At 37.7% G+C, this 26,832-nt stretch overlaps 2 protein-coding genes across 3 annotated transcripts in view; one reads left to right on the top strand and one right to left on the bottom strand.

Annotated features, from left to right (window-relative positions):
- The window catches only part of acad11 (acyl-CoA dehydrogenase family, member 11), a 75,310-nt gene that overhangs the window by 6,033 nt on the left and 42,445 nt on the right, over nucleotides 1-26,832 (top strand). The window contains exons 10-19 of one of the 2 annotated variants that reach the window (XM_042510267.2): nucleotides 171-248; nucleotides 1,132-1,270; nucleotides 1,450-1,557; nucleotides 2,392-2,490; nucleotides 11,831-11,900; nucleotides 12,562-12,647; nucleotides 12,771-12,842; nucleotides 13,079-13,233; nucleotides 13,396-13,512; nucleotides 14,952-16,085. In XM_042510267.2, the coding sequence (XP_042366201.2) occupies nucleotides 171-248; nucleotides 1,132-1,270; nucleotides 1,450-1,557; nucleotides 2,392-2,490; nucleotides 11,831-11,900; nucleotides 12,562-12,647; nucleotides 12,771-12,842; nucleotides 13,079-13,233; nucleotides 13,396-13,512; nucleotides 14,952-15,056 (1,029 nt within the window). In that variant the 3' untranslated portion in view covers nucleotides 15,057-16,085. Of the gene's footprint in view, nucleotides 1-170; nucleotides 249-1,131; nucleotides 1,271-1,449; nucleotides 1,558-2,391; nucleotides 2,491-11,830; nucleotides 11,901-12,561; nucleotides 12,648-12,770; nucleotides 12,843-13,078; nucleotides 13,234-13,395; nucleotides 13,513-14,951; nucleotides 16,086-26,832 lie in introns of those variants that run through there. The other variant, XM_042510266.2, reaches the window with a different exon arrangement.
- ackr4b (atypical chemokine receptor 4b) lies at nucleotides 6,281-10,164 on the bottom strand. The gene is made up of 2 exons (XM_042510268.2): nucleotides 9,899-10,164; nucleotides 6,281-7,681 (listed from the first exon to the last, which is right to left on the bottom strand). The coding sequence occupies exon 2, from the start codon at nucleotides 7,669-7,671 to the stop codon at nucleotides 6,556-6,558; it is 1,116 nt and encodes a 371-aa protein (XP_042366202.2). The 5' UTR covers nucleotides 7,672-7,681; nucleotides 9,899-10,164; the 3' UTR covers nucleotides 6,281-6,555.

The following is a 26,832-nucleotide window of genomic DNA, read 5'->3' as shown; positions in this document are numbered from 1 at the left end:
TTTGTTTCTTCTGTATAAAAAACCTGCAGAAATAACTACATAACCATACTGTAAAAAAGTATTTCTGAAGTACATATTTATAGTACAAATTCACTGAAGATTAACACACAGATTTGAGACAGATAATGTCAATGCTGTGTCAAAATGTTTTGTGTTGTTTTTTTGTTCAGGAAGTTGCAGAGTACTACTCCAAACATGCTCAGTCTCCACAGAGGTGGCACACCCCACCAATAATAGAAGATCTAAAGGTATGTTCAGATATTTCAAATAGTTTTTACCTCTTTTTATTTATTTTTTTAAGTTTTATTTTATGACTACTTTTTCAGACCTGTCCAAGTTACAAACATCAATACAACAGAAACAGTACAATCCAACAACAATGAATTTAATCCAAACACAATGTAAATCATATGCCTTAGAGAACAAAAGAAGCATTTCAATATAACATCAAGAAGTGTTACTTCGATATCAGCCCAGCAGATTAAAGGGCTAAGTTTACTCAGAACTTGTCCAAACAGTGCACTTCCCTTCTAAGTCAACCCCACACCCCAGTCCATCATTAAAGGATTAAATTCAATGTTAATTATACCTATTTGCGTCTCTTCCTGATCCGCTCGAACTTCTGGAGCTCTGCTTGTCATCACAAGCATCTCACTTCCAAAGAAACATTCATTATGTGCGTGTTTATGCAATATAAGAAAGAAACTTAATTTTTTAATGTGCAGATTTTAGCTAAATGGCAGGTGAAATGTTTTGGCTTGCTTTATAATAATAGCATGCTTATTGTAAGATAAAAAAAAAAGGTTTGTTCTTCTGAGAGAAGACAAAGAGCAGACACTATAATCTCAACCTTGAACTAGTATATGCAGTCATCAGTAAACCCAGAGAAAGGAGAGTCTCCTGCCTATCTATATTTTGTTATGAGAAAATGCACTCAGTATGGGAGTGTTTGTTACTTAGTAGAACCACAGATGGAAATAGTCATGAGATAAAGACAATATTTTGCTTTGTCTCCGTGCGCACAAAACCTGTATACATAGTTATGTTGATTTCAGCTTTATAATTAAGAACAAAAAGCAAATACTCATGCTCATGTCTTCTCTGTATAGTAACGTGTATCTGTGTATCCAGGTGAATGCCAGGGAGGCGGGGCTATGGAACCTGTTCCTGCCTGCGGTGAGCGGTCTCAGTCAGCTGGACTACGCCTATATCGCCGAGGAAACTGGACGCTGCCTCTTTGCCCCTGAAGTCTTCAACTGCCAGGCTCCAGGTAACACGTCCCATGTGGTGTTTGATGACTATATATACAACATGACTTTGCACTGCATTTCTGTGTTTAATTACTGTGTTTTAAACAAAAAGAAACCCCCCCAAAATAAGTCCATAAAAGCATATTATTTCCCAAATTGAGCTCATCAACACAGTGTGTGTTATGATGTGTCTTCCCAGACACGGGAAATATGGAGGTGCTCCACATGTTTGGCAGTGAGGAGCAGAAGAAGAAATGGCTGGAGCCTCTGCTCAGAGGGGAGATCCGCTCCTGCTTCTGTATGACAGGTATTTCCAAAACCACATCCTCCTGCATCACTTAAAAGGGTTTCAAACATGTGCTTCATGTCACAGGTGCCTGTGTTTTACAAAAGGCTAAACAAAGAAAACATACCATATTCTCTAGGGTCAGCTGAGATATGAGCATAATTTAAGAGTTGAAATAATTTACTGCTTATAGACTTGAGGGAGCATCTTGAAACAGTTACTGTAAGTGCCTCTCAGAATAAGTGTTTTTTCACGGGTTACTGATAAAGTTCAGTCGTCAGAATATTTTTTTCTGGTGACGGTTCTGGTCTTCAATGAGGCAAGTCGCACGGCTGCTACCAACTCTGTAGTTTGGGAATTTTGCATGCCATCTGAGAACACTAGCTGGCTATGAGTAATTTCTCCCTGTTTTCTCCCCGTTGCTTTCCATGCTGCCTGGAAACTGCGGCGTGCTATTGCCAGAGCTGGTTACAGAGGGTGTGAACCTCCCCATGGTTTTTCGTAAACACAGATGCTGATTAGGAATGTTTTGGGGATGTTTTGTGTCCCCGGTTTGGTAGATTTATTACACTGTGACGCGGGAAAGGAACCTCCATCTTGTGCTGATAAACAGCCACGACTTCTGACTTTGATAAGAGTCATCTGCTGTGGAGTTTCAGTGTGAAAATAGTGTGAGTCCACTATTTTTTTAACCACACTGCCTGTGGTTTGAGCTATAATCCAGACGTTTTTGGAAAAGATGGATCATAAAGCATAGGCAGAGGATTGGAGATATAAAATCTGTTAGAGTCAAACTGTCATTGGCTATTTTCTTTTATTTAGTGTAAAATTTGTATTTTGTGGTCCCTTCCCCAGAGCCTGATGTGGCCTCCAGTGATGCGACCAACATGGAGTGCACTCTTTATAGGGATGAAGACAACTATGTCATCAACGGCAAGAAATGGTGGAGCAGTGGTATGTCCGATTCTATTTCCTTTGGTTATATAAGGAAAAAATATACACATATGATTCCACCAAGAACACTGAAAAGCTTTGTGGTCCATTTAGGATGGAAAATGGCATTCGATAGCTTCAGACTCCATAAACAAGGAGTCCTTTTATGTTCGCCTAGTTCCACTTGCTTTAAATTATTATGTGAGACAAGTTTCCTTAAAGGGAAGAATGCATTAAAAAGAGTAAATCTGAAAAGTTCAGTGTCCCCTATGTTCTCAAGAGCTTTTTTCAGAAAGAGATGGTTCTATATGTAACCAAGATGTTGTAACAAAGCGCTGAAGAGATAAATGCTTTTCCAAACTACTAACATGTGGACAACAAAAAAACGCAGATGACTCTCTTCTAAGCATTATATAACATAACTTTTTAAAAGTTTAAAAATCTTGGATCCATTTAGTTCTGGAAAATATTTCTCAGAGCTGCTTTGGTTTGCCAGCAGGATGGACCAGTAAAACAGCACATATTCAAATCTCAACATGCACGCAGTGTGTGTTCATCAGCTGACATAAGCTGACAAAGTAAACAAGATGGCTAAATGCCCTAAACATAAATGTTAATATAAATGGCTCACTGTTGAAACTTTACTGAATTGACTTTATGCACGCTTTGCATGTGCTAATTCTCTGACTCAGACTAATCAGTGACTCATGTGTGAGTCAGTATTCTTCTGCTTAATGGCACTTTAGTCTAAATTTGGCCTCTTATTGACTCTATAAATAAGTTTGGATCGTATTTATCCTGTTGGAGCCTCGAGTATTTAGGTGAGGGTTATCACTTAAACATCTATGACTTGTATTAGTGTTTTTACATGTTTATCTTGCACCTCCTAAATCACTGTGAACTGAAAGATATTCCAGATGTTTCCTCTGACACAGATGTGGTCTGAGGTTTTGACTCCAACAGTGGCATGTTGTTTTTGTTGTTTTTTCGAATTTGCACGGAATTCCTTCTTGGAGCTGAAAACTTAAAAGGCCATGGTTTTCCCAAGAATGACGATTTCCATTTTCAAATGAATGTCTTTATGAAGTGCACAGTCTGTCACGTAGGTCTTTGATTAGTCTCTTTCCCTTTCTATTGTGCTTGGGAAGTTAAATTTCCACAAGTAGAAAAAATCTGGGGTTGTGTATATGTCCTCTGTCAGCATGAATACAGAATATCTCTCTGTTAGGAAGGAATGTGATGTGTTCATTTCATACTCACTGTGACCTGTGGTAAACCATATTATTCAAGAGTGGAAGTTGGAGGGATTTGTGCCTCTGTAGTTTGCAGACGCTCTTAATCCGATTTACAACAAAAGGAGAAGTAAAAGTAGACAAGGTGTGGAGTGAGATTATGTTGAAGGACAATGTTATGCTATGGTGTCTCAGTTTTTCCGAGTATCAAATGTAATTTTCACTGCCAGCTCCTCACTGACATTTTGGGTGTTCCCCAATATGCTGTCCAAGAACCTTGGTTGCCTTCACAACATGTTCCCTAAAGGAGGATCTATGCATTTGTTTATATTTGTACAGTATTTTCTTCCATAGAGGAACAAAAGACTTGCCATCTGTGGTTTTCTGTTGTATTTCATTGTAAGAATACATGTCAGTTCCTGCATCAGTTTGTAGGGTTGTTTTTAAAATGCCTTGTAGTGGAATAACCCCTACAATAAATTAAAACTTGGGACTATTCACTTACATGAAGATTGTTGCATTAATCCACATATACTGCAGTTATCTGAAAGACATCTGTGGCACATTGTGAGTAGCTGGATGGGCGGGTCTGTGCTGTAGATGCTGCTGGTGCAGTTCTGTGGTGTGGAAGCTATATGAGACAGTCCCATGGGCATGTACTGAAATTATTTCCAGACCTGCAATCTTTTATCTTTAAGCCATAGACGTTAGTATTTGCATACAAACTCACACAAACAGACTATGTACGGACATGTGTTGAACATTATTAGTAGTTGCTGGTGGAATGGAACTGTAACACAAGTCGGTATAATGTGGTTTCCTCAAGGCCAATTTAGGCTTGTTAAGTCCTGCAATTATATTTGGTGTTGAAGGGATAGTTCACCCCATCATCAAGAATACATATTTTCCTCTTACCTGTAGTGCTGGTAATCAGTCTAGATGGTTTTGGTTTCATTTGCTGAGTGTTGGAGATGTCGGCCGTAGAGATGTCTGCCTTCTCTCAAATATAATGGAACTCGGTTTGGGGTGCTCAAAGTGCCCTAAAAAGTACATTTTTACAAAAACTCAACAGCAATGTCTCTTTCTAGAAATCATGACCTGGTTACTCAAGATAATCCACATACCTTGTTGTGAGCAGTTTAATGGAGGAACTATTTACTTTCTACGACCATCAACCATATCACTGTGCAAATGGAATGTGCATCTACTCAGGAATGAGAGGCTCGTGCTTGTGACAACACAAGATGTAAACATTGGCATCCTCCTCCGCTGTTAGCTTTGTGGTGCTTGGTGAACTAGCAGTTGATGCACGCTTCCTGCTGCGCAGTGATACAGTTGGCAAGTGTAGTTCAGCTTGAAAGAAATCATAAAAAGGTCTGCGGATTATCTTGAGTAACCAGGTTGTGATTGGTGCAGAAAAAAGACATTTCTGTTGCGCTTTGAGCATCACAAGCCAAGTGCCATTTCGTTCCATTACATTGATAGACAGCACTACAGGTAAGAGGGAAAATATGTTTTTGATTTTGTATTGAACTGTCTCTTTACGTTTTTGAAACACGAGGTGTTTGCCAGTAATTTCTCGATTATTGACTGTTCAGAAAATCCTCATGTACATCCGGGTCAGACCATAATGAATTCAAATAAAATGCAGATTGTAACAGCAGATCTTAGTGGCAGCTTTATTCCTTTTTTAACTATGTTATCTTGTGACATGCAACTTAATACTTGTTTTTCCTGGGGACCCAGTCTTTCCTATAATAGGCAGACAAAGGCTTTGGCTACAGTTACAAGAGTCTCCAAGAAAACACACCTAGTTCCTTAGAGTCTGCTGTCACACATCCAAGTCCAAAGTCATTACAGTGGAAAGCAGATGACTAACAGGTACAGCAGATGGAAAGAATTGTAAACAGTGACATTTTTTCAACTCTGCAGATCTTAATGAAATATCTGTGGTGGATCTGGTCAGGAGGTTTGACCAATTTAAGATGACCTGTCACAGCTGCAGTATTGTAAACAGGCTTGAGTAAAACACTGTGACTCTTGGACTTAGGCCATCCCATGCTCTCAGCCTATGCAGTGAATGCATTAGGGTTAGCTTGAGCATAATGTTATGTGATGGCATTCAGATATTTCAAAGGGAAAAAGATTAAAGTGACCATTTTTAGCAGTCTGCAGAGAGCATTTATATACCACTAAAATTATAAGTCATTACACAGAATGATGGCTTACACCCCACTGCAAAGCATCTCTCTTTCAAGCTCATATTATGGAAATAAAATAAAGATGCGTGTATAAAAACGTCAGTCAGGCCTAAACCTTCTCCAAGGAACACGTTGCCTTTTTTCCAGTCTGATGACATGGAGAGGTCCTTCCTGCTGTTTGCTGTTCTTTTTGTTTGCCAAATGTTTTTCGACTCAATGGATCACCCGCTGTGCAATCAGGCCACCCCTCATCCCAACCCCAAAGCCTTGGGATGTAGTAAAATGAGATACAGTTGTGATGATCTCATGGAAGGCAGTGCAGACTGTAAGGTTGAATTGGATTTATTGTTGGAAATCAAAAGAAGTACTCGCAGCATCTTGAGTTTCAGCGGCTTTTAATTGCAACATACGTTTGTAGATGCTTGTCACTGAAAATCTTTATCTAACAAAATACATAATTGATAGAAAATACTTTGCTTGGTTAGTGCATATAAACTCACTGTACATAAATATTTATTACAATATGAAGTGAAATCTGTTGTTATTGATGTCTATCTTGTCTGATGGTAACAACATGTAAGTATATATAGGCCTACATACTGGTAGGCATATGATTTTGTATAGATGCTTACAGGAAAAATATGTTTTGAGTTTTAAATAGTAAAGGTGCTGGTGTCTTGGCATTCTGAACCAGAGTGGGATTGAGACTGATTACGCGCGTTGAGTGCAATCTCCACTGCCGGCTCCTCATTGATGTGTTCCGTGTGTCTCCCAAGACGCTGTCCAAGACGCTTGACAGCCTTGATGACGTGTCCCCTGAAAGATGATCCGATGAAGGCATAGAGGAGCGGGTTAATGCACGCGTGGGCCAGCGCCAGGCTCTCTGTCACTTGGATAGCTCGATCCAGGTCCTTGCTGACTTCACAGTCAGTCACAAGTATGTAGATGATGTCCATCGCTCGGATCAGCTTGACCACGTTGTAGGGCAGCTGGGTTAGCAGGAATACAGCCACGACAGCCAGCAGGACACGCAGGGCACGCCACTTCCGGTCCCTCCGCACCCCTGCTGCCTGGCTCAGCGCACGCCCTACCCAGCAGTAGCACGCCACCATGACCAAGAAAGGAAGCACAAATCTGAGAGTCACCTCCAGCAGCTCCAGGGCAGCCTTTGCAGGTCGGGCCATGCTGGGCGGATATATGGCTGTACAGACCATCCTGTGATGGGTGTGCTTCACTGTGGAGAAAACGAGTTCGGGCAAGCCAAGAAAGCCAGCTACAGCCCACAACACCACACACACCAGGAGCCACTGTCTCCATATCCGGCCACCTGTCCCAGTCCTGCCTGTTGTATTGTGGGCCACAGCGCGGTAACGATCCACGCTGATACATGCCAGCAGCAGCATGCCGCAGCTGAAGTTGGTACTGTAGAGGAAAGAGGTGAGCTTGCAGGCGCTTGAACCCAACTTCCAGCCGTGGACGGCATCAGCCGCCCAGAAAGGCAGGGTGAAGAGAAGCAGCAGGTCCGAAATGGCAAGATTAAGGATGCACACGTCTGTCAGGGTGCGTAATCGCAGCTTTGATGTGTAGACCACCACCACTAGGGCATTCCCAGCCAGGCCCACCACCAGAACCAGGGCATAGATGACCGGGAGGAAGACTCCGGCAAAAGAGCGAACTTCCTGCTTGTCACAAACGCTGTGTTCATAATAGTAATCATAACTGTCATTTAAGCTGGAGTCCTCGTCATCATGATAATAGAAATCGTCCATTTTTGTTGCTCTGCAGAGAAGAAAAAAAAACAATTTAAGGAAACATTTTATCTTAGTTTTAAACCCGGAAAACAATTTCTCTCTGTCCTATTGTGATATATGGGCTATGTAATCCATTACGTAAAAGTGCAGTTTGTGTGTTTGTTAACACAACGAAAGCAGAGTGCATTTGTAAACCATGTGTTGCTTTTCACCAGAAACAGGAAAAGGGAGTTCTTTCATTATTCTGCATGAAGGGAGACTCTCCTGCATGGTTTCCCTAACAGTTTAAGCCGCGTCTGTCTGAAGAGTGTGTGGGCTTGAATAACCCCAGAGGAAACAAAGCAGACAAGAGACTTGCAAAGGAACTAATTACCCCTTAAATTCACTTAGTTTGTATTCTGTTGGATACGGAGTGATCTGCAGACTAGGGTGGCAGCATTTACTACTCCCCATATCACAATTTTTTATCCATTTTGTCATCTTTTCCCAAATCCATAGCTGCAGGCTGCACTGCATGCTGATTACATCTACTAAGAGTTATGTAGGACAACCCATTCGCAGCTTGTCAACCTTATCTGATCTGTGAACAAATTGATCCAGATGTACACTTGTACACAGTTTCTTTTCTTTTTTTAGTGATAAATGTCATTTCCCCCCAGTGGGAGACAAAGTCAGGAATGACAGGAAATATGATGATGAGGATGACACACAAGTGCAAACAGGGTCTGGTGCCAGATTCAAATCCAGGATGTTGCTTTCACTGTATATGGTATGTGCTGGTTCAACAGGACATCCCATTGAAGCGAGACTTTAATCCAGACTAACTGTGTTGTTAACGTCACGTCCCCAGTTGTTTGCTCCAGATGGACACGTCGTGTCTACTGAAGACCACTGAATAATGTTCTGTGTTTATGTGAGCGTAGGTGTGATTTTTACCGTCACTGATCAAACTTACTCATGTTGCCTGGAAGTTTATCTCTTGTGGGACATCATGATAAGGAGTTGTAGTTATAGTAACTTATCTCACATTGTTCTCAAATAAATTAATATCATATCCTTATATTTTATTCAATTCACTAACAAGTGGAATTCAGGAAACCTCAAAACACATTACGTCATGGATGATGTAACTCCTGGCTGAAAACTATGCATGGAATATTTCCCGTGCATCCCAGGATCATTTTGGCGAATAACACTAGCTGCTAAGACGACAACAGTCGTTTTATGAAAATTCTCCAGGTTTGTTATATAATGACTCATTATCTCCTTCATGGGAGGAGCAGGAGTTACTCAAACAGATGGTCATAGGAACTTTCAGAAAAATGTTGAGTATCCCAGTGCTGTCAACAGCTGCGCTTCATATGTAAGGGGAGCATAATAGGTTATGTTTTTATTGGAGTTATTTGGGTTTTTTGGTCTCCAAAAATGGGCCAAATAACAACCATTATATTTGGGTATATAACTCAGAAGTTTAGTAAAGTGATGAAAAGTAATTATTTTGTTTGTTACTAATTATAATGAAATAAAAGTTTATTTTACTGCTGTAAGTGCAAATGTACTGCCGTCAACAAACTTCAACAGCATTAGTAAATATAATCATTTCCAATTTTGCTGTTTAATTTTATTCTATATATGGAAAAACCATTCAGTCTGTTGGGATTGCTTTTTATTTTGCTTGTAACGTTTTTGTTGTTTGTTGTGTCTCACATTTAATTTATTTCATGTAAAAAACTCGAAAGAGTGAAGAGAGAGTAAAGCACAATCACTGAGACAAAAGTGCTGTTCGGTCTTACAACTGTGGTACTGACTTCAACGGTGCTCTGAGAGGAAACTTAAGTGTTTTCCGAAGAGCAAAACTTAACATTGAGGAGACACAGGGCTACAGAATGCAGGCGTCATTTAGCTTGTTATCATTACCTCACCGTGGTTATAATAATGTCATAAAATTATCCTGAGCAGGACTTTGACTGTTAACAGTTAACACAAAAGTGAACCATATGACTATCAGAAAAACAAGGCACAGTAGTTTTCAGCTTTAATAATGGTGAAATGAGTTCATGTAAAATGCAGACTCGGTTAGTTTAATGTCTTAAGATTAACAATACATAACATCCAATCAATACTCCATATACGATACAATTCTGTTAGCGAGAAGATACGAGAAAAATACATCCTCAGATTATTTACATTCTACAAAGTAACAAAACTAATCAGTAAAGTGCTAAAGTTGAGATGATTTTCTTACCTTGTGTTTGTTCTTTTTTGAAAGATTTGTGAAGTTGGTTATATCCTTTTTTAAATCACATACAGACAGTGAGGAAAAAAGTTGTGTGCTCCACAGGACTGAAGTGACTGATCTCTTTTCCTAAGCCCGCCCCTCTCCCTTCACTGCCAACACTCTACCTCTCCACTGCGTAGCTCTGTCCATGCACGTGCATGTGTATGTGTCTTTAAGACTGTGTTATGATGCAGGTTAAATGAATAAACAAAGAAATCCTTTACTCTGTCTGCTGTCTTTGTTTGCTGTTTGTGGACAGAAGCGCCAAACAAAGACAAGCTGTTTTTCAGTCCCTGATAAACTGTGAACGTAATCTCTCACTCTCAATGTCATGCAGAGTGCCAGGGTGTCTGCCCTCTGTTTATGTCTGTGCAAGAGAAGAAATGATAAAAGGATACAAAATAACATGCCATGTGGAAGCATGTTTGTCCCATTTACATGGCTTATTGTTTATTGTGGATTGCTGGATTGCAGCAATTATTGTTTGTATTTATTGTTTGTCAGCCCAACTCACATTAGCAAAAAAAATCAGCCAATTTAACCATTCTATTTTAGATGCTTTTAACTTGAAATTTGTCAGTGTAACTTCAGTATTTTGGGTTTTTCCTCAAATACTCTTCCTTATTTTAGCTTCCTCAGAAACAGTTGACTTGTTTTAAATCTCCTTCTGTCTCTCAGTCTTTTTTTCTCTCTCTTTTATCCACCTGGATATAAATAAATTCTAAAAATATATACATTTTAAGCTAGACATCTTAGGCAAAGATAAAAAAGGTGTTTGTTTTTGAAGTATGTCATACTGACGTGAAAGTTAAAAAAAACAAAACAAAAAAAACCTGTCACGTTCCCAGCAAGCTGGATTACTGTGCTGGGAAGGATTATTTTCATTCCAGTGGTGACGGGACGTGTATGGGCATGGCTGCTGCATGACAGCAGGACTCACCTTATATCATGGACCCTGAGACTTACCTAAGGGTTCTCAGGAAAACCCGACCTGCTCTCATGGCAAAAGAGTTTTCCTAGATGCAGTTTTTGGGTGGAGTCCGATGTTGTATTAATGCCCTTTGTCAGAGTGCAAGTACAGCCGTTTAATGTTTGTTTAAATTTGTGCAATCAGAGACTGTTTGTTGAAGTGCTCACATGCGCTCATGCTGAGATTCTCATGCTGTGACTTTTCAGACTATTGATGTCTCGGCTGTTGCTGTCTGGTGTCCATATGTCTTGTCCGTAGGGGACAGTTTTGCCACTTGGACAGAAATATAAACAGGAAGGCAGACCTTGGGTTACCCTGCCTGTGCCTTAGGGACCCAATGCTGCTTTGGAGTCCGTCGGACAGTGAACTCCCAAGCAGGGAAATGCCAAAGTATTCTGCATTTGCTCATCATCTCTGTGCACTTGAGCTACATTGTTATCAAACATTTCACATCATCCATCCATTTCCAGTGTAACTATGTTTTGTGATATCTTGTAAAATGATTTAAATGACATATGATTTTGCCCTCTGGCGGGTGTTTTTTTGGGGGGTTTTTAATATTTTTGCAGCCATGAAAGAAGCATGTTATCCAGCAGCAAAGGCTTTTTAGATTTTCAGTTTCTTCCGAACAAACAAAATCTTTTCTATGACAAACTAAATGTTGCTCAATGTGAAAAAATCAAACTCAGGAAATGTAAATCAACCTGTGGCTGTCTCAGGAGGACGTTCTCATGCCATCAATCCGTCACGAGCTCCATCCACATTTAGCACTTCCCAGTCAGCGACAGGCATTGTTGCCAACAAGACTCAGGTAGTGAAACAGTAAAGGATATACTGTGAAAAGTTGTGTGTTCTGTTCTGTTTTACCAGCAGACAGCAAGAAAACATGAATACAAATAAACCACAGCATTTCTGACTGTTCCCTGCAGGTGCTGGCAATCCCCAGTGCAAAGTGGCCATTGTGATGTGCAGGAGCGGATCTCAGGATGTTAGCAGCAGGTCAGTGGAACAGTTATGTGGTGAGCAATATTGGCCATGTTGAAACCACAAGTTTTATTATTCCAAGATTTTTATGTAGCAGTATTCCAGTCCTCCCAATTAAGATACTCATCTGGTTTTTACAGATTTTTTATATTCAATAATCCTGTGTTTGCCTCTGTACCTCATTTTTTCCCATCAACTTCCCTCTTTGCCCTCTTGCTTGGTTAGGGAACAGGGTGTACTTCCCAGCATACACTTGCATTTTAATACCTGCCTGTTGCCTAGTCTTTCTGCCTAGAGGTTTGGATAACATTACAGAAAAATGTATCAATTTAATCTTGTTGACACTTGGTGTCAGTTAAAGATCAGAGCCAATTATATGTCAGCCACTTGATTTAATTTGCACCAGTTACAAGAATTTAAAATGTACATGGGAAAAAAACAACCCAGAAACAACCACACCCAAGATATGTAATCCACTTTCTCCTTGTTTTGTCAGCAGTGTAACAAGGCACACACCCAATCTTGTTTGCAGAGTAAAATAAAATCAGGGTGGAAATATATTACATTAAAAGCAGCATGTAATACTATCTATCTATCTAGTTATTGTGAAATGACAGATTTAAATAAATATTTGGTCTAAATAAAACGCATTATTTCCTCTAAACTTGTTTCTTAGGCATGGCCAACACAGTATGATCCTTGTCCCTATGGACACACCAGGTGTAAAGCTTGTCCGACCGCTCACTGTGTTTGGACAGGATGGTAAGATTATTTCTGTCATTACATCCTGTTTTTTTTCACAATAATTTTCCTTTGTCATGCAAATATGACAAATGAGCCTTCTGAACGTAATTAATCAGTTCTCTCCCTTCTTTTTGTGCTCAGACGCCATCCATGGTGGCCACTTTGAAGTGCACTTTGAAAATGTGCACGTCCCTGCCTCCAACATTATTCTCGGTAAGAGACTGTATCGCCATGTGTTCCTGTTTAAACTCATTTACTCACATTATGTCTTCCTAACAACCACACCACACCTGTAAAGCTATAGAAATATATTTTGGTTGTCTGGACAATGAAGTGATTCTGGTGTAATAATTATGTGTATGAGGTTACTAGGCCAGGGATAACATTTCCCTCCTGTGATGATTCACAATAGCCTTCTGGCTTCTGTCCCACTGTGTATTTGTTTGCAGGAGAGGGCAGGGGATTTGAGATTGCCCAGGGTCGTCTGGGGCCAGGCAGGCTGCACCACTGTATGAGAGCTGTTGGTGTGGCAGAGTTGGCACTGGAGCTGCTGTGCCATCGAGCTGCCTCCAGGAACGCATTTGGAAAGAAACTGTACCAACATGTAAGCGAACACTGAGGCTAGAAATTCCAGCAACTTAAATTTAAGTGCTTTGGTACTGTAGCATGCGTAGATCTACTTCCCTCTGGTGACACCCAGTGGACAGATTTTTAGATGCAGCTTGAGTAAATGTTCTCTCCTTTCTGTTATCTGCTGTGCGTGTAGGAAGTTGTGGCTCACTGGATAGCAGACTGTCGTCTTGTGATTGAACAGACCCGCCTGCTGACGCTGCATGCTGCTAATGCCCTGGATACACAGGGCAGCAGGGCCGCTCGCAAACAGGTAAAACTGCCAATAGTCTGTTTTGGACAAATTAACATGTGTATCAAATCCAGCAATTAGACCTCCCAATGCAAAGTATAAATGTCAATTTCCAAAAGTTAACACCCTTTGAAGCAGTTGGACAACCATTCACAATTAGTTTTTACTTTTACAAGAACAACTGCTTTATTTTCTGTAAACATTGCATTATTGAGGAATATCGGACACTTTGTTGAGCTGTATACTGTATGTTTATTATTAATGCTCGGTTGTTATTATTATTTATTTATTTATTATATTATTTCTAGTGACATACTACACTATGACTTTTTCTTACTTTTTCAGATGTCACTGTAACTTTTTTCCAACTATTTTGGACAACATGCTATACTGTGAATTTTTTATGCCATTTTGGAAAACATAATATACTATGAATTATTTATGCTATTTTGGAGGACATACTATACTATGACTTTTTCATGCTATCTTGGATGACATGTTTTACTATGACTTTTTTATCCAATTTTGGACAACATACTATAGTATTACTTTTCGAACAGCAAACAATACTGTGACTTTTTATGCCGTTTTCGAAGACAGAGCATACTATGTCCTTTTTATGCCATTTCCATTCCATTTCCAGTGTAACTATGTTTTGTGATATCTTGTAAAATGATTTAAATGACATACTACAGTATGACATTTTTATGCCATTTTGGACAACATATTTTACTTTGACTTTTTTTTTATGCCATTTTGCATGACATACATACGCCCAACTTCACACAAAAACATAGTGTAGTGTGTCGTCCATCATTACCCAAAGTCACACAAAAATGTCATGGTATAGTATGTCGTCAAAAATGGCCCAAAATAGTGGATTCATGAATTAATTAGCAATTAGGAACAATAAGTTATAGCTCATTTTGCCTTATTAATCAATCTAGTCTCGTGATTTAAATAATTAACACATTTTAATAAATAACACACACATCACAAGATCAAGTGTCTTTATAAATGAAAGGTTTATTAAACTACTCACGACACAGCAAAACTACTCCTAGAAAGACGACAAATAATTGAGTTTAATAATAACTACGAATAAATGATGAAACAATTAATACAGCAAAGACACAAAGTGAATAAAATGACTAAATGAACAAGAAACTCATAAATGAAGCAACAATAAAATGAGGGGATGAAAACTAGTGAGGAACTGAATTAGATGTGACATCTGGACTTGATCAGGTGCACTGAAATAGTGCAAGATGATCAAGCAGATGAGAATTTAAAATTACAGAAAAGGCAATGTCAAGCATCGATCAACAGCAGAGAGCCAACCTATCCATGAAACATTGAAGGAAAAGATAAAGAGGCCTGATCAGAGAATAACCCATAATTGTATAAATGGGAGATCCTAACCGAGGTCTAACACTTCCTATGTTTCCCTATCATTTAAGAGCATCAACCCCATAACAGCACAGGAAAGATCGTTTCACCTTCCTCAGAAGTCTCAATGCCAGGGAAAAGGTTCACTCTGGAAAGTTGCAGTGTGGCCTTTGTGAGGACACTGGACGGGCAGCTCCATTAGGCTCGGCTTAAGTTTGATTCCTCCATCTCTCTCTCTCTCCATGAACAGCTGGATCATCTTCTGACACCTCGTGTGGCTGAGATGAGATCACGATGACAGCTTATCAGGCTTCGTTTCATTTGAAGTCTCTTTTGTCCCACAGTCTGTCTCGTGCAATGTCCTCTGGTTCAAAATTGTCATTTAGAATACGTGACAGGGCTCTTTCCAAAGTTCTCTCTGTCAAGGTAGATTAACAGCAGCTCACAGCATCTCAAGGCTGCAAATACACTCCTTCCTTTTATCACTTCTACTGTTGTAAGTGTCTAGATGTAACGTTTTTCTTAAGTTTTGATAAAGTTCACTACAGGCCTTCAAATCTTTAATATTTGATTCATGACGCTCTCCTCTGCTGATCGATACCAAACACTTATGAGAAAACCAAATAATTCTCTGGCAGATCATTAACTAAGTAACATACATACTTTTGCAACATACTATGCTATTGTATGTCCTGGCACGCTATTTTATGCTGTTTTTAGGTGTTTACAGCTGTTTTGGAATGTGTCATATTTTGACATTCTTGCCTTTTTGATCATTTTTTAAGCATGCGATTTTATGGTGTTTTTGGCCGTTTGCGGTGGCGTGTCTCTGCACACTATTTCATGCTGTTTTAAGGTGTTTTAAGCTCTTTTTGGGACATGTCATATTTTGACATTTTTGCCTTACTATAGCCTTGCCTTTTCGGTCATTTTTTTCAACATGCCATTTTATGGTGTTTTTGGCTGTATTTGCAACAAATGATGCTGTGGCGTTTTTCTGCACGCTATTTTATGCTGTTTTAAGGTGTTTTTAGCTCTTTTTGGGACATGTCATATTTTGACATTTTTGCCTTACTATAGCCTTGCCTTTTTGGTCATTTTTTTCAACCTGCGATTTTATTGTGTTTTTGGTCGTTTTTGCAACAAACTATGCTGTGGCGTGTTTTTGCACGCTATTTTATGCTGATTAAAGGTGTTTTAATCCATTTTTGGGACATGTCATATTTTGACATTTTTGCCTTGCCTTTTCAGTCATTTTTTTCAACCTGCGATTTTATGGTGTTTTTGGTCGTTTTTGCAACAAACTATGCTATGGCGTGTTTCTGTACGCTATTTTATGCTGATTAAAGGTGTTTTCAGCTCTTTTTGGGACATGTCATATTTTGACATTTTTGCCTTACTATAGCCTTGCCTTTTCGGTCATTTTTTTCAACATGCGATTTTATGGTGTTTTTGGCTGTATTTGCAACAAATTATGCTGTGGCGTTTTTCTGCACGCTATTTTATGCTGTTTTAAGGTGTTTTAAGCTCTTTTTGGGACATGTCATATTTTGACATTTTTGCCTTACTATAGCCTTGCCTTTTTGGTCATTTTTTTCAACTTGCGATTTTATGGTGTTTTTGGTCGTTTTTGCAACAAACTATGCTGTGGCGTTTTTCTGCACGCTATTTTATGCTGATTAAAAGTGTTTTCAGCCATTTTTGGGACATGTCATATTTTGACATTTTTGCCTTACTATAGCCTTGCCTTTTTGGTCATTTTTTCAACATGCGATTTTATGGTGTTTATGGTTGTTTTTGCAACAAACTATGCTATGGCGTGTTTCTGTACGCTATTTTATGCTGATTAAAGGTGTTTTCAGCTCTTTTTGGGACATGTCATATTTTGACATTTTTGCCTTACTATAGCCTTGCCTTTTCGGTCATTTTTTTCAACATGCGATTTTATGGTGTTTTTGGCTGTATTTGCAACAAATTATGCTGTGGCGTGTTTCTGCATGCTATTTTATGATGATCAAAGGTGTTTTTAGCTCTTTTTGGGACATGTCATATTTTGACATTTTTGCCTTACTATAGCCTTGCCTTTTCAGTCATTTTTTTCAACCTGCGATTTTATGGTGTTTTTGGTCGTTTTTGCAACAAACTATGCTATGGCGTGTTTCTGTACGCTATTTTATGCTGATTAAAGGTGTTTTCAGCTCTTTTTGGGACATGTCATATTTTGACATTTTTGCCTTACTATAGCCTTGCCTTTTTGGTCATTTTTTCAACATGCGATTTTATGGTGTTTATGGTTGTTTTTGCAACAAATGATGCTGTGGCGTGTTTCTGCACGCTATTTTATGCTGTTTTAAGGTGTTTCAAGCTCTTTTTGGGACATGTCATATTTTGACATTTTTGCCTTACTATAGCCTTGCTTTTTTGGTCATTTTTTTCAACATGCGATTTTATGGTGTTTTTGGCTGTATTTGCAACAAATTATGCTGTGGCGTGTTTCTGCATGCTATTTTATGCTGATTAAAAGTGTTTTCAGCCATTTTCGGGACATGTCATATTTTGACATTTTTGCCTTACTATAGCCTTGCCTTTTTGGTCATTTTTTCAACATTCGATTTTATGGTGTTTATGGTTGTTTTTGCAACAAATGATGCTGTGGCGTGTTTCTGCACGCTATTTTATGCTGTTTAAAGGTGTTTTTAGCTATTTCTTGGACATGTCATATTTTGACACTTTTGCCTTACTATAGCCTTGCCTTTTTGGTCATTTTTTCAACATGCGATTTTATGGTGTTTATGGTTGTTTTTGCAACAAATGATGTTTTGGCGTTTTTCTGCACACTATTTTATGCTGATTAAAAGTGTTTTCAGCCATTTTTGGGACATGTCATATTTTGACATTTTTGCCTTACTATAGCCTTGCCTTTTTGGTCATTTTTTCAACATGCGATTTTATGGTGTTTATGGTTGTTTTTGCAACAAATGATGCTGTGGCGTGTTTCTGCACGCTATTTTATGCTGTTTTAATGTGTTTCAAGCTCTTTTTGGGACATGTCATATTTTGACATTTTTGCCTTACTATAGCCTTGCTTTTTTGGTCATTTTTTTCAACATGCGATTTTATGGTGTTTTTGGCTGTACTTGCAACAAACTATGCTATGGCGTGTTTCTATACGCTATTTTATGCTGATTAAAGGTGTTTTCAGCTCTTTTTGGGACATGTCATATTTTGACATTTTTGCCTTACTATAGCCTTGCCTTTTCAGTCATTTTTTTCAACCTGCGATTTTATGGTGTTTTTGGTCGTTTTTGCAACAAACTATGCTATGGCGTGTTTCTGTACGCTATTTTATGCTGATTAAAGGTGTTTTCAGCTCTTTTTGGGACATGTCATATTTTGACATTTTTGCCTTACTATAGCCTTGCTTTTGTGGTCATTTTTTTCAACATGCGATTTTATGGTGTTTTTGGCTGTATTTGCAACAAACTATGCTGTGGCGTTTTTCTGCACGCTATTTTATGCTGATTAAAGGTGTTTTAATCCATTTTTGGGACATGTCATATTTTGACATTTTTGCCTTACTATAGCCTTGCCTTTTTGGTCATTTTTTCAACATGCGATTTTATGGTGTTTTTGGTCGTTTTTGCAACAAATTATGCTGTGGCGTTTTTCTGCACACTATTTTATGCTGATTAAAGGTGTTTTAATCCATTTTTGGGACATGTCATATTTTGACATTTTTGCCTTACTATAGCCTTGCCTTTTGGTCATTTTTCAACATGCGATTTTATGGTGTTTATGGTTGTTTTTGCAACAAATGATGCTGTGGCGTGTTTCTGCACGCTATTTTATGCTGTTTTAAGGTGTTTTAAGCTCTTTTTGGGACATGTCATATTTTGACATTTTTGCCTTACTATAGTCTTGCCTTTTTGGTCATTTTTTTTAACATGCGATTTTATGGTGTTTTTGGTCGTTTTTGCAACAAACTATGCTGTGGCGTTTTTCTGCACGCTATTTTATGCTGATTAAAGGTGTTTTAATCCATTTTTGGGACATGTCATATTTTGACATTTTTGCCTTACTATAGCCTTGCCTTTTTGGTCATTTTTTTCAACTTGCGATTTTATGGTGTTTTTGGCTGTATTTGCAACAAATTATGCTGTGGCGTTTTTCTGCACGCTATTTTATGCTGTTTAAAGGTGTTTTTAGCTATTTCTTGGACATGTCATATTTTGACACTTTTGCCTTACTATAGCCTTGCCTTTTTGGTCATTTTTTTCAACATGCGATTTTATGGTGTTTTTGGCTGTATTTGCAACAAATTATGCTGTGGCGTTTCTCTGCACGCTATTTTATGCTGATTAAAGGTGTTTTAATCCATTTTTGGGACATGTCATATTTTGACATTTTTGCCTTACTATAGCCTTGCCTTTTTGGTCATTTTTTCAACATGCGATTTTATGGTGTTTATGGTTGTTTTTGCAACAAATGATGCTGTGGCGTGTTTCTGCATGCTATTTTATGCTGTTTAAAGGTGTTTTTAGCCATTTCTTGGACATGCAATATTTTGACATTTTTGCCTTACTATAGCCTTGCCTTTTTGGTCATTTTTTTCAACATGCGATTTTATGGTGTTTATGGTTGTTTTTGCAACAAATGATGCTGTGGCGTGTTTCTGCACGCTATTTTATGCTGTTTTAAGGTGTTTTAAGCTCTTTTTGGGACATGTCATATTTTGACATTTTTGCCTTACTATAGCCTTGCCTTTTTGGTCATTTTTTTCAACATGCGATTTTATGGTGTTTTTGTCTGTATTTACAACGAATTATGCTGTGGCGTTTTTCTGCACGCTATTTTATGCTGATTAAAGGTGTTTTCAGCCATTTTTGGGACATGCAATATTTTGACATTTTTGCCTTACTATAGCCTTGCCTTTTTGGTCAATTTTTTCAACATGCGATTTTATGGTGATTTTGGCTGTATTTGCAACAAATTATGCTGTGGCGTGTCTCTGCACGCTATTTTATGCTGATTAAAGGTGTTTTCAGCCATTTTTTGGACATGCAATATTTTGACATTTTTGCCTTACTATAGCCTTGCCTTTTCGGTCATTTTTTTCAACCTGCGATTTTATGGTGTTTTTGGTTGTTTTTGCAACAAACTATGCTATGGCGTGTTTCTGTACGCTATTTTATGCTGATTAAAGGTGTTTTAATCCATTTTTGGGACATGTCATATTTTGACATTTTTGCCTTACTATAGCCTTGCTTTTTTGGTCATTTTTTTCAACATGCGATTTTATGGTGTTTATGGTTGTTTTTGCAACAAATGATGCTGTGGCGTTTCTCTGCACGCTATTTTATGCTGATTAAAGGTGTTTTCAGCCATTTTTGGGACATGTCATATTTTGACATTTTTGCCTTACTATAGCCTTGCCTTTTTGGTCATTTTTTTCAACATGCGATTTTATGGTGTTTATGGTTGTTTTTGCAACAAATGATGCTGTGGCGTTTTTCTGCACGCTATTTTATGCTGTTTAAAGGTGTTTTAATCCATTTTTGGGACATGTCATATTTTGACATTTTTGCCTTACTATAGCCTTGCCTTTTCAGTCATTTTTTTCAACATGCGATTTTATGGTGTTTTTGGCTGTATTTGCAACAAATTATGCTGTGGCGTGTTTCTGCATGCTATTTCATGCTGATTAAAGGTGTTTTCAGCCATTTTTGGGACATGTCATATTTTGATATTTTTGCCTTACTATAGCCTTGCCTTTTTGGTCATTTTTTCAACATGCGATTTTATGGTGTTTATGGTTGTTTTTGCAACAAATGATGCTGTGGCGTGTTTCTGCACGCTATTTTATGCTGTTTTAAGGTGTTTTCAGCCATTTTTGGGACATGTCCTATTTTTGCATTTTTGCCTTTCTATAGCCTTGCCTTTTGGTCATTTTTTCAACTTGCGATTTTATGGTGTTTTTGGCTGTATTTGCAACAAATTATGCTGTGGCGTTTCTCTGCACGCTATTTTATGCTGATTAAAGGTGTTTTAATCCATTTTTGGGACATGTCATATTTTGACATTTTTGCCTTACTATAGCCTTGCCTTTTTGGTAATTTTTTCAACATGCGATTTTATGGTGTTTATGGTTGTTTTTGCAACAAATGATGCTGTGGCGTGTTTCTGCACGCTATTTTATGCTGTTTTAAGGTGTTTTAAGCTCTTTTTGGGACATGTCATATTTTGACATTTTTGCCTTACTATAGCCTTGCCTTTTTTGTCATTTTTTCAACATGCGATTTTATGGTGTTTTGGCTGTATTTGCAACAAATTATGCTGTATGCGTGTTTCTGCATGCTATTTTATGCTGATTAAAGGTGTTTTAATCCATTTTTGGGACATGTCATATTTTGACATTTTTGCCTTACTATAGCCTTGCCTTTTTGGTCATTTTTTCAACATGCGATTTTATGGTGTTTATGGTTGTTTTTGCAACAAATGATGCTGTGGCGTGTTTCTGCACGCTATTTTATGCTGTTTTAAGGTGTTTTAAGCTCTTTTTGGGACATGTCATATTTTGACATTTTTGCCTTACTATAGCCTTGCCTTTTTGGTCATTTTTTTCAACATGCGATTTTATGGTGTTTTTGGCTGTATTTGCAACAAATTATGCTGTGGTGTGTTTCTGCATGCTATTTTATGCTGATTAAAGGTGTTTTAATCCATTTTTGGGACATGTCATATTTTGACATTTTTGCCTTACTATAGCCTTGCCTTTTTGGTCATTTTTTTCAACTTGCGATTTTATGGTGTTTTTGGCTGTATTTGCAACAAATTATGCTGTGGCGTGTTTCTGCACGCTATTTTATGCTGATTAAAGGTGTTTTCAGCCATTTTTGGGACATGTCATATTTTGACATTTTTGCCTTACTATAGCCTTGCCTTTTTGGTCATTTTTTCAACATGCGATTTTCTTGTGTTTTTGGCTGTATTTGCAACAAATTATGCTGTGGCGTGTTTCTGCATGCTATTTTATGCTGATTTAAGGTGTTTTAATCCATTTTTGGGACATGTCATATTTTGACATTTTTGCCTTACTATAGCCTTGCCTTTTTGGTCATTTTTTTCAACATGCGATTTTATGGTGTTTTTGGCTGTATTTGCAACAAATTATGCTGTGGCGTTTCTCTGCACGCTATTTTATGCTGATTAAAGGTGTTTTAATCCATTTTTGGGACATGTCATATTTTGACATTTTTGCCTTACTATAGCCTTGCCTTTTTGGTCATTTTTTTCAACATGCGATTTTATGGTGTTTATGGTTGTTTTTGCAACAAATGATGCTGTGGCATGTTTCTGCACGCTATTTTATGCTGTTTTAAGGTGTTTTCAGCCATTTTTGGGACATGTCATATTTTGACATTTTTGCCTTACTATAGCCTTGCCTTTTTGGTCATTTTTTTCAACGTGCGATTTTATGGTGTTTTTGGCTGTATTTGCAACAAATTATGCTGTGGCGTGTTTCTGCATGCTATGTTATGCTGATTAAAAGTGTTTTAATCCATTTTTGGGACATGTCATATTTTGACATTTTTGCCTTACTATAGCCTTGCCTTTTTGGTCATTTTTTCAACATGCGATTTTATGGTGTTTATGGTTGTTTTTGCAACAAATGATGCTGTGGCGTGTTTCTGCACGCTATTTTATGCTGTTTTAAGGTGTTTTCAGCCATTTTTGGGACATGTCATATTTTGACATTTTTGCCTTACTATAGCCTTGCCTTTTTGGTCATTTTTTTCAACGTGCGATTTTATGGTGTTTTTGGCTGTATTTGCAACAAATTATGCTGTGGCGTGTTTCTGCACGCTATTTTATGCTGATTAAAGGTGTTTTAATCCATTTTTGGGACATGTCATATTTTGACATTTTTGCCTTACTATAGCCTTGCCTTTTTGGTCATTTTTTCAACATGCGATTTTATGGTGTTTATGGTTGGTTTTGCAACAAATGATGCTGTGGCGTGTTTCTGCACGCTATTTTATGCTGTTTTAAGGTGTTTTCAGCCATTTTTGGGACATGTCATATTTTGACATTTTTGCCTTACTATAGCCTTGCCTTTTTGGTCATTTTTTTCAACGTGCGATTTTATGGTGTTTTTGGCTGTATTTGCAACAAATTATGCTGTATGGCGTGTTTCTGCATGCTATTTTATGCTGATTAAAGGTGTTTTAATCCATTTTTGGGACATGTCATATTTTGACATTTTTGCCATACTATAGCTTTGCCTTTTTGGTCATTTTTTCAACATGCGATTTTATGGTGTTTATGGTTGTTTTTGCAACAAATGATGCTGTGGCGTGTTTCTGCACGCTATTTTATGCTGTTTTAAGGTGTTTTAAGCTCTTTTTGGGACATGTCATATTTTGACATTTTTGCCTTACTATAGCCTTGCCTTTTTGGTCATTTTTTCAACATGCGATTTTATGGTGTTTATGGTTGTTTTTGCAACAAATGATGCTGTGGCGTGTTTCTGCACGCTATTTTATGCTGTTTTAAGGTGTTTTCAGCCATTTTTGGGACATGTCATATTTTGACATTTTTGCCTTACTATAGCCTTGCCTTTTTGGTCATTTTTTTCAACGTGCGATTTTATGGTGTTTTTGGCTGTATTTGCAACAAATTATGCTGTGGCGTGTTTCTGCACGCTATGTTATGCTGATTAAAGGTGTTTTAATCCATTTTTGGGACATGTCATATTTTGACATTTTTGCCTTACTATAGCCTTGCCTTTTTGGTCATTGTTTTCAACATGCGATTTTATGGTGTTTATGGTTGTTTTGCAACAAATGATGCTGTGGCGTGTTTCTGCACGCTATTTTATGCTGTTTTAAGGTGTTTTAAGCTCCTTTTGGGACATGTCATATTTTGACATTTTGCCTTACTATAGCCTTGCCTTTTTGGTCATTTTTTCAACATGCGATTTTATGGTGTTTATGGTTGTTTTTGCAACAAATGATGCTGTGGCGTGTTTCTGCACGCTATTTTATGCTGTTTTAAGGTGTTTTCAGCCATTTTTGGGACATGTCATATTTTGACATTTTTGCCTTACTATAGCCTTGCCTTTTTGGTCATTTTTTTCAACATGCGATTTTATGGTGGTTTTGGCTGTATTTGCAACAAATGATGCTGTGGCGTTTCTCTGCATGCTATTTTATGCTGATTAAAGGTGTTTTAATCCATTTTTGGGACATGTCATATTTTGACATTTTTGCCTTACTATAGCCTTGCCTTTTTGGTCATTTTTTTCAACATGCGATTTTATGGTGTTTTTGGCTGTATTTGCAACAAATTATGCTGTGGCGTTTCTCTGCACGCTATTTTATGCTGATTAAAGGTGTTTTAATCCATTTTTGGGACATGTCATATTTTGACATTTTTGCCTTACTATCGCCTTGCCTTTTTGGTCATTTTTCAACATGCAATTTTATGGTGTTTATGGTTGTTTTGCAACAAATGATGCTGTGGCGTGTTTCTGCACGCTATTTTATGCTGTTTTAAGGTGTTTTAAGCTCTTTTTGGGACATGTCATATTTTGACATTTTTGCCTTACTATAGCCTTGCCTTTTTGGTCATTTTTTTCAACTTGCGATTTTATGGTGTTTTTGGCTGTATTTGCAACAAATTATGCTGTGGCGTGTTTCTGCATGCTATTTTATGCTGATTAAAGGTGTTTTAATCCATTTTTGGGACATGTCATATTTTGACATTTTTGCCTTACTATAGCCTTGCCTTTTTGGTCATTTTTTTCAACATGCGATTTTATGGTGTTTTTGGTCGTTTTTGCAACAAATGATGCTGTGGCGTGTTTCTGCATGCTATTTTATGCTGATTAAAGGTGTTTTAAACCATTTTTGGGACATGTCATATTTTGACATTTTTGCCTTACTATAGCCTTGCCTTTTTGGTCATTTTTTTCAACATGCGATTTTATGGTGTTTTTGGCTGTATTTGCAACAAATTATGCTGTGGCGTTTCTCTGCACGCTATTTTATGCTGATTAAAGGTGTTTTAATCCATTTTTGGGACATGTCATATTTTGACATTTTTGCCTTACTATAGCCTTGCCTTTTTGGTCATTTTTTCAACTTGCGATTTTATGGTGTTTTGGCTGTATTTGCAACAAATTATGCTGTGGCGTGTTTCTGCACGCTATTTTATGCTGATTAAAGGTGTTTTAATCCATTTTTGGGACATGTCATATTTTGACATTTTTGCCTTACTATAGCCTTGCCTTTTTGGTCATTTTTTCAACATGAGATTTTATGGTGTTTATGGTTGTTTTTGCAACAAATGATGCTGTGGCGTGTTTCTGCACGCTATTTTATGCTGTTTTAAGGTGTTTTAAGCTCTTTTTGGGACATGTCATATTTTGACATTTTTGCCTTACTATAGCCTTGCCTTTTTGGTCATTTTTTTCAACTTGCGATTTTATGGTGTTTTTGGCTGTATTTGCAACAAATTATGCTGTGGCGTTTCTCTGCACGCTATTTTATGCTGATTAAAGGTGTTTTAATCCATTTTTGGGACATGTCATATTTTGACATTTTGCCTTACTATAGCCTTGCCTTTTGGTCATTTTTCAACATGAGATTTTATGGTGTTTATGGTTGTTTTTGCAACAAATGATGCTGTGGCGTGTTTCTGCACGCTATTTTATGCTGTTTTAAGGTGTTTTAAGCTCTTTTTGGGACATGTCATATTTTGACATTTTTGCCTTACTATAGCCTTGCCTTTTTGGTCATTTTTTTCAACATGCGATTTTATGGTGTTTTTGGCTGTATTTGCAACAAATTATGCTGTGGCGTGTTTCTGCATGCTATTTTATGCTGATTAAAGGTGTTTTAATCCATTTTTGGGACATGTCATATTTTGACATTTTTGCCTTACTATAGCCTTGCCTTTTTGGTCATTTTTTCAACATGCGATTTTATGGTGTTTTTGGCTGTATTTGCAACAAATTATGCTGTGGCGTTTTTCTGCACGCTATTTTATGCTGATTAAAAGTGTTTTCAGCCATTTTCGGGACATGTCATATTTTGACATTTTTGCCTTACTATAGCCTTGCCTTTTTGGTCATTTTTTTCAACATGCGATTTTATGGTGTTTTTGGTCGTTTTTGCAACAAATGATGCTGTGGCGTGTTTCTGCATGCTATTTTATGCTGATTAAAGGTGTTTTAAACCATTTTTGGGACATGTCATATTTTGACATTTTTGCCTTACTATAGCCTTGCCTTTTTGGTCATTTTTTTCAACATGCGATTTTATGGTGGTTTTGGCTGTATTTGCAACAAATGATGCTGTGGCGTTTCTCTGCACGCTATTTTATGCTGATTAAAGGTGTTTTAATCCATTTTTGGGACATGTCATATTTTGACATTTTTGCCTTACTATAGCCTTGCCTTTTTGGTCATTTTTTTCAACATGCGATTTTATGGTGGTTTTGGCTGTATTTGCAACAAATGATGCTGTGGCGTTTCTCTGCACGCTATTTTATGCTGATTAAAGGTGTTTTAATCCATTTTTGGGACATGTCATATTTTGACATTTTTGCCTTACTATAGCCTTGCCTTTTTGGTCATTTTTTTCAACTTGCGATTTTATGGTGTTTTTGGCTGTATTTGCAACAAATTATGCTGTGGCGTGTTTCTGCATGCTATTTTATGCTGATTAAAGGTGTTTTAATCCATTTTTGGGACATGTCATATTTTGACATTTTTGCCTTACTATAGCCTTGCCTTTTTGGTCATTTTTTCAACATGAGATTTTATGGTGTTTATGGTTGTTTTTGCAACAAATGATGCTGTGGCGTGTTTCTGCACGCTATTTTATGCTGTTTTAAGGTGTTTTAAGCTCTTTTTGGGACATGTCATATTTTGACATTTTTGCCTTACTA

This window comes from Plectropomus leopardus, chromosome 21 (genome assembly GCF_026936395.1).
Source record: "Plectropomus leopardus strain MGB_pleo_1.0 chromosome 21, ASM2693639v1, whole genome shotgun sequence".
Taxonomy (NCBI): domain Eukaryota; kingdom Metazoa; phylum Chordata; class Actinopteri; order Perciformes; family Serranidae; genus Plectropomus; species Plectropomus leopardus.
This window is presented reverse-complemented; position numbering and strand designations above follow the sequence as displayed.

Excerpts from the sequence above, each read along its gene's own strand:
- ackr4b (XM_042510268.2), bottom strand. The coding sequence starts at position 7,671 with ATGGACGATTTCTATTATCATGATGACGAGGACTCCAGCTTAAATGAC.